Source organism: Manacus candei, unplaced genomic scaffold, assembly GCF_025592945.1.
Source record: "Manacus candei isolate 608988 ecotype Guabito, Panama unplaced genomic scaffold, ASM2559294v1 h1tg000015l, whole genome shotgun sequence".
In the NCBI taxonomy this organism is placed as follows: Eukaryota; Metazoa; Chordata; class Aves; order Passeriformes; family Pipridae; genus Manacus; species Manacus candei.
This window is the reverse complement of record NW_026138063.1, coordinates 11430991-11443770: the sequence shown is the minus strand read 5'-3', so window position 1 is coordinate 11443770 and position 12780 is coordinate 11430991. Positions and strand designations below refer to the sequence as shown.

The 12780-nt window shown below is 50.0% G+C and overlaps 1 protein-coding gene across 1 annotated transcript in view; it reads left to right on the top strand.

Moving 5' to 3' along the window:
- The window catches only part of P3H2 (prolyl 3-hydroxylase 2), a 68246-nt gene extending 58114 nt beyond the window's left edge, over window positions 1–10132 (top strand). The window contains exons 8-15 of the mRNA XM_051782153.1: window positions 427–521; window positions 3334–3461; window positions 4047–4142; window positions 4235–4385; window positions 4910–5027; window positions 5504–5579; window positions 6514–6654; window positions 7716–10132. Coding sequence (XP_051638113.1) covers window positions 427–521; window positions 3334–3461; window positions 4047–4142; window positions 4235–4385; window positions 4910–5027; window positions 5504–5579; window positions 6514–6654; window positions 7716–7808 — 898 coding nt within the window. The 3' untranslated portion in view covers window positions 7809–10132. The remainder of the gene's footprint in view (window positions 1–426; window positions 522–3333; window positions 3462–4046; window positions 4143–4234; window positions 4386–4909; window positions 5028–5503; window positions 5580–6513; window positions 6655–7715) is intronic.
- Window positions 10133–12780: the final 2648 nt, after the last annotated feature.

Genomic DNA, 12780 nt, shown 5'->3' with positions numbered 1-12780 from the left:
TGCCTGTGGATGGGGTACTAGCCTGCCACTCGGGGGGTCCTGCCCATCCACCCCAGCACACCATCATGGTTGAATTAGGGCCTTTTGCCCCTTACCATGGCAAAGATTCCCACAAGGACCTTATTTTTAGCTGAGTGCCTCAAAACTAGCAATGGTCTAGAGGCAACTTGATTGTTGAGGCAAGTGGTGCTGTTCAGGTTTGTTGGTGTCTGTGCTTTGCTGGTGGAAACTGTTCCCATTACCAGAAAAGCAGTTTGCCACGGGACAGAGTGAGGGCTTCAACTTGTATAGTTGTGACATTTGTACAAAGCACTGATTTGCCTGGTTTTTTCATATGTTAGTTTGCAAAGGGTGCAAAAGCGTAAGTCCAAGAACTGGAGACCTGTGGCCAAAGTCATGATGTTCCTCTTTTCTCTTGCTCCTCAGTGTCCCATCAAGTATCAGCAGTGAACCAGAGGATGGGCCTCGGCTGTCCCTGGCAAAGAAACCCATGCCAAAGCCAGATCGAGAGTTGAAGGAGGGTAAGTCTGATGAACAAAATCAGGAGATTTTTTCCTATTGCTGCAGACTGCAAAGGCTGGCTGCTGAGCAACGAGGGCCACTCCTCTTTAAGGGGGTTGAAGTTTTGTTTGAGAGACAGAGAAGTCTTCAATGCTGGCACAGCATTTCTGGGTTTGTGGATCCCACTAGCACTGCTCTGCCCTTGGACTTGCTTTTCCCACCTGCTGAGCTGTTCAGTACAGAGCCCTGAGATGTGAAGGTGGGAGGCTGGGTCTTCCTCATCATGGGGAAAGTGGCAAGTAGTCTTGCCTCAAGATGCTTATAAGATAAACATCTTCCCTATTGTCAAGGCTGCAGAAGGATGGATTCTGGAAGTAACAGTCCTGATGCTGTGCAAAATGTGCTGGATCACACCATGTTAGCAACCATTTCTCTTTGCAGACTGGTTTATGATTTCATGTCTTAGCTTACATCAAGTCACTTGTTTTTAAGCCTGTTGGCAGACATTCAACTGATTTCAGCACATTTTCAGCAACCACAGAAAATACCATAACATCTTCTACTAAAGACAAGATTTTTCCTCATAACAATTTTGAATAACAATATTGCAGCCAAGCACCAAAGCAGGCTTCTTGCTGCAAAACAGTGGGGTCTCAAGCCAAGAAGTGTCTTGTGTCTCCAGTGAGCCAGCTACACAGCAGTAGGCAATTACACCTCCCTGTAATGCAATAGATGGTTTTGCTTTTTTGGGAATTTCACAGCTTTCCCCAGCCCAAGTTGTCTCCAGCTGCTCAGTGTTGTGTTCAGAGTATGGTTATCCCTTCTCTAGCCGTACATAAAGTAGGCGAATACCACAGGAAGATCCCAAACAGCTTGCATAAGCCAAGAGCTGGTTGAATTATATTTGTTGGCCTGGTTGCCCTCTATAACCAAGTAATTTCAGAGTGCTTCTTTCTGTTTTTTCTTCTGTGTTTTTATTCTGGTTTACTTGCAGAATGTGTTTGTTTACAAAGAGAACTGAAACCGTTTTCAAAAAGAAAATGGGATTTTTGTCCATCCAGCTGCTGCCTTTCTCTGTTGTCTCTTTTTCTTTCTCTCTTTTCACTTGAAAAAAGAATAGGCCAAAAGAGAAAAGTCCATTTTAATTTTGTACTCTTCTGTACTTCTTCCCTTCCCCCCTTCTTCCTTTCTGCCAATTCCTTCACTCCCAAAAGTCAAAAAAAATTCCCCAGTTTCTTTGGGGTTTTTTTTCACAGAGCACAGGCACAGGAAAGAGGTCTCTGTTAGTCCTTAGAGGGCATGGGGGCAGTGAAGGCAGGCAGGAGCGTGCTGCTGGTATGGGACAAGGTGTTCACGGCACAGGGCCACCTCTGCTAGTTTCCTGTGATAAACAGAAGACATGGTGGAAGTGGTCAGTGATGCCTTCCATCCCTCATGTGCCTATGGCTGGGGAAGAGCAACATCTGAGCTGGAAAACTCAGGCCTGAGTTGGAGTGTGTGTGCCAGGAGTTTGGATTTGAGAGTCCTGTTTCTGATCCAGCTGCATTTGCAATAAATGTTATTATCAAGCAACAAGATCATCACAGTGAATATCAGAAACGTCCCATCTTCTCCATTTCCAAGAAACCTAACTCTTCAGAAATAAACTGGGATAGTGGCAGGGTCTGTGGGAGTTATGTGTCTTCCATAGACTGAGGAGACCTTCCAAAAACACAGTGTGCCTCAATAGACAGGAAAAGTAGAGATTATAAAAGCAGTGTCACAGAGAAGTTTCTTTGTACCAAGTGGTGAGAGAGGAGCTCCTTGGCTCTGTTTCCTCTATTTCATTGCCTCTCTGTGACTGCATAATTTTCCTCACAGCTTAGGTGCATTTCACCTTCTTCCTGGAGAAAAATCTGGTTTAGGCTTTTATTGTTACCATTTATTTCATTTTCTCTCTTCGAGGAGATGCAGGGACGAAGCTTCAGAAAATTTAGAGGTGATTTAGAGGCTTTGCCCTGGTTTTTTGATCAGTAGAATTTGATGGGGATTGAGCAAAACCTCTGGTAAAAAGCTAATCTCTGTCTTCTCCTTGCCCGTTTGCTCAGCATGTGGCAAGGCTTAGTTGCCCTGTACCACGTGGGAGCTCAGCAGTGTGAAAGCCCAGCCACTGCTATATTCCCATTCCAGGGATGTTACCTGGACCCCCAAAATGCAGCCAAGCCATTGGCTACTGGCAGGCAGAAGGAGGCACCTCAGAGGCAGGATGTGAGGGATGGCAGGGACAGCCAGGGCAGCTCCTTTCCCTCAGTGGAGGATTGTCCTCAGACTCCTCTGGCTCACCCACTGCCAGCCCCCTTCTTGGAGGAGAGCAAGCTCAGCACTCGTGAGGCTTTCTGTGTGTGTAAATGACAAAAAACCCACTGATGACAATTGCAGAGAGTGGCTTTGCATGCCAAGCCAGCAAGATCCGCACAGCTCGAGTCTAATGGAAACTTATGGCCTCTGATGATGTTGGCAACTGGGCAGGAGGGCCAAGTTAGCCACTGTCCAGGTCTCTCCTTGTGTCCCATCACGTTCTGGCGTTTTCAGGCTGTGGTCCCTGTGTTTGCAAGGCAGCTGATGAGGAGGTGGAAAATGCTGATGTTCTTGCAGCAAATTGATTTCATCTCTGAGTGTTCCCATTGCTTCTGTTTCTTTTGTTGCTGATGGGATGCCAAACTCTTGCTGTGAAGCTGTGAAGCTCTTTCCCTGGCTGCACACCTGGGTCATTTCAGCTGGCCCTCAGTCGCGGTAAAAGATGTCAACAAGGCCAGGGCATGTTCAGCAGGGTTGTTTTGTGTCTCTCATCAGGGGGCCCACTTCTCTACAACGATGTGAAGTTTGTCTACAACTCACAGCAGCTGAATGGCACCCAGCGAGTGCTCCTGGACAATGTCATCTCGGAGGAGCAGTGCCGGGAGCTGCACAGGGTGGCCAGTGTGAGTTGGCAATGCCCCTGGGGGGACATGGCTGCCACCTGGGCTGAGTGCCTGATGCTCTCCCCAGCATCAGGTTTGTGATAGCTGAACGTGTGACCAGCCCTTGGAGAGGTTCTGGGTTCATACCTCGCTCTTGAGTGTTGCAACTGATGCCAGGATGCCTGTGAAGAGCAGGCAGATACTTATCCCCATAGCACACCCATAACTGCAGCACAGGAGCTGCTGCTCCATCTGAGGCTGTTCCTAGAAACATGCTGCAAGATGGAGCCTGTGTAGAAAGAGCTCATTGCCCCATGTTTCACACAATCCCAGAGGATGCTCATCCACAAGTCTGGTTGAGCCTTCTCATTCACAATTAACTGAGTCTGGGAAGGGACTGAGGGTGCCTGAACACCTCCAGTCAGGAGTGGGTGGCTGATATCCATCATCCATGTTCATAGAGAGCTGCAGCACCTTCCCACCAGACTCATCTGTCCCTGTGAATGCAGCCCTGGGGAATTTGGGGAAGAGGGTGCCAGGTGCTTCTACTGCAGCTCCCCTTCTCCTGATGAACCAGTTGACCAGTTGTGTATTCATGTCTTTCAGGGGATCATGTTGGCTGGAGATGGTTACAGGGGCAAAACCTCCCCCCACACCCCAAATGAGAGATTTGAAGGAGCCACCGTACTCAAAGCCCTCAAGGTAGAGCTCCCTCCTCCTCCTCTTCCTCTCCCGTGTCGTCCCTCCCGGTGGGCACATGACACTGACCTCTGTTGCCCCTTCTCCTTGCCCAGTATGGCTACGAGGGCCGCGTCCCGCTGAAGAGTGCCCGGCTTTTCTACGACATCAGCGAGAAGGCTCGCAGGATCGTCGAGTCCTATTTCATGCTGAACTCCACGCTCTACTTCTCCTACACACACCTGGTGTGCCGCACCGCCCTCTCCGGTGAGGGCTCGAGGGGCCAGAGGCAGGGCAGGGCTGGGGGAAGGGAGGGGTTTAGCCCTGGTTTATGAGTGGAAATCCCAGGCCTGAGATTAACTGTGCTTTGCATGATGCTTGAACTGGTGGCCAAGGGTTGGGCAAAGTCACCATCCCCACAGCAGCAAAGGGTGGGCACTGCTCTCCCAAAGACACCAATTTCTGGGATGTCTCTTGGTTTTCATGTCTGCAGCTCTTCTTATTTTCTCCTCCCTCTTCTCTTGCCTCCTCTTGCTGTCCCTTCTCCTTTCCACCCCACGCACAGTTCTCCATTTTGCTTCCCTGCAGTAAGGAACAAGCAGAGCTGTGCAGATCTGAGTCCTCAGATGTTGCCTTTTCTCCCCAGCCTTTGCTTTTCTCCTCTCATCTGTGAACACCACCCGGAGTGGGGATGGGGCAGGCTCCCACCCCATGATGGACCTCACAGAGCATGGCATTTCCATCTCATCCACCCTTTCCCCTTCCCCCTTCCTCCACATGGTCCTGCCTAGGCCAGCAGGAGAGGAGGAATGACCTGAGCCACCCCATCCATGCTGACAACTGCCTTTTGGACCCTGAAGCCAATGAGTGCTGGAAGGAGCCTCCTGCCTACACCTTTCGGGATTACAGGTAAGAAGGAAGGAAGGGAGATCTGCACCCAGGAACCCTCCCCAAGTCATGGCATCTTACTTCACAAGATTAAAGCTGGTACATCCCAGCCATGGGAGAAGTGAGATCCAGCAGGTAGTTTATGGTGCCAGAAAGCATTGTGGCTAAGCTTGATGCCATGGTTTACTTATAACAGCTCTGTGATATTTTAGGGTTGGGAGATCCCAGCTGTGGCCCACAGGACTGTGTGTCTGTCAGATGTTTTTGGTGCAAAACAGGAGGGTGAGAGCTGGTGGGATCCAGGGGATGTTTTGAGAATTGCTCCCTACCCAAGGAGAGTTCTGCTGGTTCTCAGCTGTGTCCCTGAAATCAGAGCAGCTTGGGTGACCCCCCCACATGTCTTGATGGAGTAATGTGGGATCTGTCCTGGAGGTGGGGGTCAGCCTTGAGCCCTCCCCACTGCTCCTGTCACAGGGGTTTCCTGCTTCCTCCCCCAGTGCCCTCTTGTACATGAACGCAGACTTTGAAGGCGGCGAGTTCATTTTCACCGAGATGGATGCCAAAACCGTGACGGTAAGGGGATGCTGTGGACCAAATGCTGCTCTGAGGCAGCCCGTGCTCAGGGGCTCTGGGCTTCCCCAGGCAGCCTGTGGCTCCTACCTTGCAAACAGCCCATAAAAAATCATGTTGGCAGGAGTGCACAGATCTTCTGTTCACTTTCCAGGGGTTTTCTGTGCCAAGCAGGAAACCTACAGATCAGGGGTTCTCAGCATCCCAGTGCAGGGCAGAGGGATGGCTGATAGTCATCCCTGCCTGGAGGACTGCTGAGCTTCCACCCCATCTCATGGCCAAATATGAAGTGGTGCTTCCATATAGATGCAGTGCCTGGCTCGGGTCTCTTGTGCTAGAGTGGGTCACAATGGTGGACATAAAACCCTAAGAGAGATGTGGCTCAGGCACAAGCCCTCACCTCTGTGTGGACTCATTGGGAAGCTGGGCACCCCCTCTGTGCTTGGACAGAGGTCTGGGCACCACGCTGGTGCTCTGGAGTCTGGTGGGTGCTAGAGAGTAGACTGTGTTTACCTGAGTGCCTGAGGGTTGATTTGATTGGCACTTCTGCCCCTGAGGTTCTGCAGGATACCTCCTGTGGACTCTGCAGAGAGAAGAAAGAGGCGTTGCACAGCCGTACCAGGCTTAGCCTGAACCCCCCTGGAGTTATGCCATGGCCCCATTCTCCTCTAGGTGGTCACCTGTAGGCTTTGAAAGGACTCCATGTCCTTTCTGCTTGATGCCTGCACAGCATGACCAAGCTTGACACCTCCCTATTTACCCCACGCATTTTTTTCAACCATGCCCAGAGCTCCACATGTCCTCCAGAGCAGCTCACCAGGTCCTGGGGCGACACAGAGAGATGCCCAGTAAGGTCCCAGGCCCTGGACCATGGTGAGCCCAGCCACAGCCAATGTGTGCTGCTCCTTGCTACCCTGGTTTTGCCTGTTTCCCACAGGCCTCCATCAAACCCAAGTGCGGGCGAATGATCAGCTTCTCGTCGGGCGGCGAGAACCCCCACGGGGTGAAGGCAGTCACCAAAGGCCAGAGATGTGCTGTGGCTCTCTGGTTCACCTTGGACCCTCTCTACAGAGAGCTGGTGAGTCCTTCCATCATGATTTGAGGGGAGTAGGGGGGTACCCACCATCCCACAGGAACCAGGGCCATCTTATTCTCCAGTCCCAGCACATCTGTTTTCCCCCCACTACACCCCCACAGCAGCATTCCCACCATATGAACTGCTATCCCCGGGACTTTTTTTTCCTGCCAGTCATGCTCCTGGGCACCCATTGCCCTGTGCAGTGCTGGCTGGGGTGCTGAGTGAGGTGTGGAAGGGCTCCGTGCAGGGCTGGGCTGACCATTTCTGACACCTAGTGGTAATAGCCTGATGGTTGGGGAACTCCTCCAGAGCCATCCACAGCTCAGTGGTGTGTCGCTGCTGCTAAGTCCGCAAAGACATTTTGTCAACCTGAAGTCTGTGGGTCTGGGTACCCAAGATGCCTTGGAAAATCTGGGCTGTGATGCCTTTCACCAGGCACCCTCCAGATTCTGTTTTAAAAGGCTGATGTACCAGCCCCTATGATGTACCAGCCCCTACCTCCCTTTGGTATCAATTCTGGTCTACAAGAATAAAAGACACAAGACCAAGCAAAACTAAATGCAGGGAGAGTGCAAACCCCTGGTGCCTTTGCCTTGTGATGCAGGTGGGCTGTGAGGTTTTGGGAAAAGCTTATTTTCAATCATGTACTTTAATGTCTCTCAGCTTTTTTTGTGCTAGTGGTAAATCCGCTGTGCTTGTTGCCTGTATGGTAGGAGATCAGCCCTGCCCAGGGGGCTTGAAATCATGCTGAGGGGACAGGAGGGAGGGTATGCTGTGGCAGTGGCTGCCAGTGGAGTGTGATGGGAAACTGCAGTACATCAGCTCTGCCCCAGCTACTGCAGTCTTGAAGGGAGGAGGGAATTAGGTATGGAGGTGGAAAGGGATTTGATTAATTTTACCCAGCAAATTCCCAGCTCAGGTTCCCCGTCGTCTCAATATGCTGCTGGTTCTGGAGTGAAATCCTTGCTGTGTGTCCTCCCAGCAGGCTGAGCCACACTGAATTAGCTGAGAGCAGGCACTGAAGCTCTGCTGTTACCATTTCTCCCCTTCCACTCTTGCAGGAGCGAATCCAGGCAGACGAAGTGATCGCGATGTTGGACCAGGAACATCTAGGACCCAGTGAAATGAACATAAACCCAAAGGATGAGCTATGAACTAGGCCAAAGACTTTTTCTATTAAATATTTATTTAATATTGTTAATCTTATTAGAACCCTTCTATTTTTGTACAGAGACACTGTATAAATTAACAGGTTAATATGATTGTGGAGTTTCAAGAGTGCCTCTTCTGTGTTTAGCACAGCTTTTGCTGGGACCCTCATCCTTGTGCCAGCACGTCCTGGTGGGGCTGACTCTGCCTTCAACCTTTCCTGTTCTTCTCTAGCACTTCTCAGGACTCATTCAGGCCCAGTGTACCCCCTTGGAGGACCTTTTTTTTTTTCTCCTTCAACCAAAAATAGCTGCTTCTCTTTAGCATCTGCTAGAGAAATGTCTCAGGTGTGCTAATGGACCAGTCTTCCTGCTCCTGCTAAGTGCTGGCTGAAGACCTGGGCAGTGCTGCTTTGTGAAAACTGGAGCACAAATCAGTAAGGGCTGTTCTTCACCATTTGAAATATGCTTTTTAGGGGCGAAAAACAAAGGAAGGCCCAAGTCCTAGCAAAATGCATATACCTTGGTAGCCATGCAAAGCTGGTGTTTGGGCATTAATTCTGAACAGACCTTCCAGAAATCAACTGCTGAGCAGGAGCATGAGCTGTGCACAGGCATGAAGGGATGTGATTTGCAGTTGATTCTGGTGAAACAGGGTCTGGCACTTGTGTTCAGTCCCTTCTCTTGGGAAGGCTAATGGCCTGGGAAGCATGAAGGAAGCTGCTTCACACTGCATCCTTTGAGCTGCCAGCCCAGTCTGCTGCTGGTAAACCCCAAAGTTCATAGTAAACCCCATAATTTCCAGGTCCATGTTGGAAAGCAACTGAAAGGCTTAGGAAATTACGGTGCCATGATGTTGTTTGATCACGATGCAGCTCTGTACTCTGGATGTCCTGCCTGCATCCTCCCATCCTGACGGTGCAGAAGCAGCAGATGTCCATGGTGTGGTAGCATCTATTTGCTCAGAGTAGTTCTGAGAGGGTGTTGCAATGAAAGCGCTTGTCACCTATCACAGGAGATTTACTAGGCAAGTAACTGCTGCTAAGCCAGTAAATCATCCCTCTCCAACCATTACATTTACTCCTGTGTGTGGGATCAGAGCGGCCTCTATCTCAATCAGAACAAGCACCGAGTCACAGAATTGCCCATGTCCCAGACATAGGGACAGCTTTTATTTTGATCCAACAGCTGCTTCTGGTGCTACTTCCTAAAAGGAAGGTTGCAGCAATCTTTACTGCTGAATTTACTGCAAGAATTCAATGTCTCCAGAAAACACTGCAGGGATCTTTGCTGGAGTTCTCATCCTTGAGCAGCTTTGCTCAGCTCCCTGCTGCATTGGCACTTTCTCAGTCCTTTTCTGCTTCCCTCTGCCAGCTTTGACATTCCCAGGACTTAAAATCTGCAATAGAGAATTGTCTTTTCTCTTTGCTCCTGCAGCTTTTGCCTATCCAAACCTTCCAGGCTCAGAAGCACCCTCTTCCCATCCATTCTCAGGCTGCAAGGCTGTAGACAAGATGGTCCTTCTGTAGAGACCTCCTTAAAAGCTGGTCCTGGGCAAGACAGAGAGGAGCTCAGTGCATCTGGAAAAACAAATGCCCAGACTATGAAGAGGACACCATTACCACCTAGAAAATGCTGGAAGAGTCATTTGCTGCACCTCCTCAGATGCTGAATCTGCACAGGACAAAGCTCTGGGTGTCATGGTTTGTTTCTTTGAGATTATCCCCCTTCATCATAGACTGTTGAAAAGATTGATCATGCTGGCTCCTCAAAGAACTGCCCACAGATCTCTGCCTTCAGAGACCCTTCCCTGCTAAAGATCCTCTTCTGTAAATGCTTAACCCCTTTTCAAAATAGCCAGAGGAGAAGCTGGGGGGAGGAAGGGGAGGGCAGCTGTCAGTTTGGAGAGCTGACACCCGTTTTGTTGTCCCTCCATCTGCACTACGCTATTGCATCCAAGGCTTGACTCCTACGTGCTGCACCTTCTGTGTGGGTCTGTGCTGCCATCCCCCAACAACCACGTCTGCCCAAGTGCATCCTGCAGAGCTGCCCCCTCACTGCAGCCCCACCCATCCCAGGGCTCCAGGGATCACACCAGCTGGTCTTCCTGTGAGGAGGTGGTGGGGCTGGCACTGGTCGTGGTTGGTTTGCTGCTGTGGTGGTTAGCCAGAGCTGTGTCTAAGTCCAGAGGAAATAAACTAAACACATCTGGGCCTGTCTTTGTCTTTCTTTAGTCAATTATTAGAAGGAGAGACTGGGGAATTTGGGGTCTGCCTCATTATGATACCTGTCCCTTTGGGGTTTCCTGTCCCAGACCTTAGGGCACCCCCCACCCCTCCCATGCTGGAGGAGTGTCAGAGACACCAGTGTGGACAGGATTAAATGTGTGTGTGCTTTTGGCTGCCTGTCCATCTCCATTGCTCTGTATCCAGCTGTGCAGTAACTTTCATACCACTGACATGCTTCAGGCCATTTGGTGAGCAGGAAGAGGGAGTTGCAGCCCCTGTGCTCTGCTGGGGTGTACAGGGCATGACAGACACTTTGGGTGAAACGCCCTTGGTGCAGAAGTGTGGAGCAGCCTCAGAAGGATGCAACATTTTGGGACTCAATTGCAAACAATTTCCCAAGAAGGGAGAAGCTGCCTGGGCCCTGCTGCTCACCACACTGCTCTGCTGATGGGACCTGCTGGTGGCCTGTGCCAAGCTGAAGCCAAAAAACAGGAATGTGGTGAGTCAAAGGCACTTTTACAGTTTGTTTTTTTTTCAGCTCTCTGCTCTGGCAAAGTCTAGCTCAGAAGTGAATTTGTATTTCTGCTGCAACAGCAGAGGTGGGTGCCAGGTTTGTTGGCACACTGTTTATTGGCTCACAGGAGCAAGTCCCAGAGCTCTTTGAGACACATACCAAAATACAATGTAGGTTTTTGGGTCTCTTTTGTATCCAAGTGGGAGGTTGTCACCAAGGTGGCTTGGCCTCTGAGAAATGAATTTCAAATTTGAGATTCGATGTAGGGGCCTGGCATGTGCTAGAGCTGTCAGGGTCACATTCAGGGTGCCTGCAGGGCACCTGTATCCTTCGAAAAAGAAAGCTGACAACAATACTGAATGTATTACACTCCTCCTTGGTCAAATATGCCCCAGGGACAACCTGATGCACTTACATTTTTGCTTCCTGCTACATTGGTTCACATTGTTATTCCTCTCTTGCCCTGCCAGTCTGATAACTGCTGCTTCCCAAAGCACCAGCATTAAGCAGCTCCCCAGGGAGGCAGTGTCTGTAGTCACACCACTGAGCACAAAACTGATGTGCATTTCAGAGCACACTTCAGGGTTCCCAGGCCAGCTCTGAGCTCCTCTGGCCAAGGCCACCAGAGAGAGGCACAACCCACTTAGGTGTTGGCCATTTGTTATACATTTCCCAGTTCTATCACCAGCAATAGGAGCCGTTTGGAGAAGGAGATGGTTGAACCATGCCTTAGTTCCTTGTTCACTCTGCCATGCCCTTCCTAATAGTAATATCTGTAGAGTGGGATTAGCAGGGTTGATTTATGACAGTCAATGAGAAAAAAAAAAAAAGAAAACAACTCATGAAGGAAACATAATGGAATTTAAAAGTATTTAAAACAACAACTGACACAGTTTTGTGTGTCTGTGCGTGTTTGGGTGCGGACGTGATTTTGAGTGCAAAGCCCTGCATGGTGTTACTCAATGCCAGGGGATCTTTACTAGCAAGGAGCTTTGCTTTTGTTTTGATGTTCAAGTGGGCTCAAGCCAAGTTTAGTTGCCCCTCGTACAAGGCTGCTGCTGTGGGTTGTGGGGGCACTGGAGGAGCCTGCTCTGTACCACAGGCATGTCTCAGCACAGGGAAGTCAGTAATATTTCAGGACAATAAAGATGAAATGATGCCTTCATTAAGGAGAAGATGAATCATTGCACTTTGCAGTCAGGGATGCAGCAACAGACTGTGAAGAGCCAGTGGCAGTGAAGGCACCAAGGTATGGGCAGCAATGTCTAGCAGGGGTCATGATAGCCCAGCAAGGCACCTGATGCCTCATGCAGAGGGTAGGTGCATGGAAAACACTTTGTACGAGAAAAAAAACCTCCAATAGAGGCCAGCAGAAAGTATGAGGCTGAGCCCCTTTGGGCTTTAAATACCTTACTGCAAGTGGCTGCTGAAAGCTTCCCTCCAGCCAAAAGCTCACCCCTGAAACCTCACCTGAGAATAAAACTTGTGGGTATTTACAAATTCCTGAATCTATAATCAAGACTGAAATACCTAAAGCTTTTTATGTCCAGTGGTTACAATCTAATCAAACCTGGACATTCCATAGGCATTAGCCTAAGAGACTTTCTAAGGCATTAATTTTAAGCCACTGAACCTCACCAATATTGTGGAGGCTTTGGGCTATGTTGACAAGGCACTGGATGATGACTAATCTCTGTTATTTCCAAGGTGGAACATGATAAATTATAAAACATCGTGCAATTGGACCCCTTTGTGTGTCAACTTTATTTCCCAGCCTCTAGACTGACATAGCAAAATACAGCAGCTTTGATCACCCTTGGAGCCCCAACCACAAGCCCTGCAAGCAATCAGCCTGGCTGAAAACCTCTTCTGCTGCCACTCCATCCTACCCCGCAGCTGCATCCCTCCTGCTGTGACCCCACCCTGCTGCTTGTTCTCTGACCTGGTGGTGGACTATTTGGGTGGCACCATCCCCACCGACTTCTCTATGTAAGGTTGGCCAGCCCCTGTGCAAGGATGTCCCCACCACAGAGGCACTGTGGTCATGGATGGGAGCAGAGCCTGCACTGGTCTGTCAGCTTTGCATTACGGCTGCTGGCTGCCTGCAAGCTGCAGCAACTCGGCCAGGGAGAAGATGTGGGCAAAGGAAGGAGATGGAGTTTGCACTGAGCACTGCTCATCTCTCTTGCTTAAACCTGGGCAGAGCCAAACTGAGCACTCACAGGCGGCGGAACAT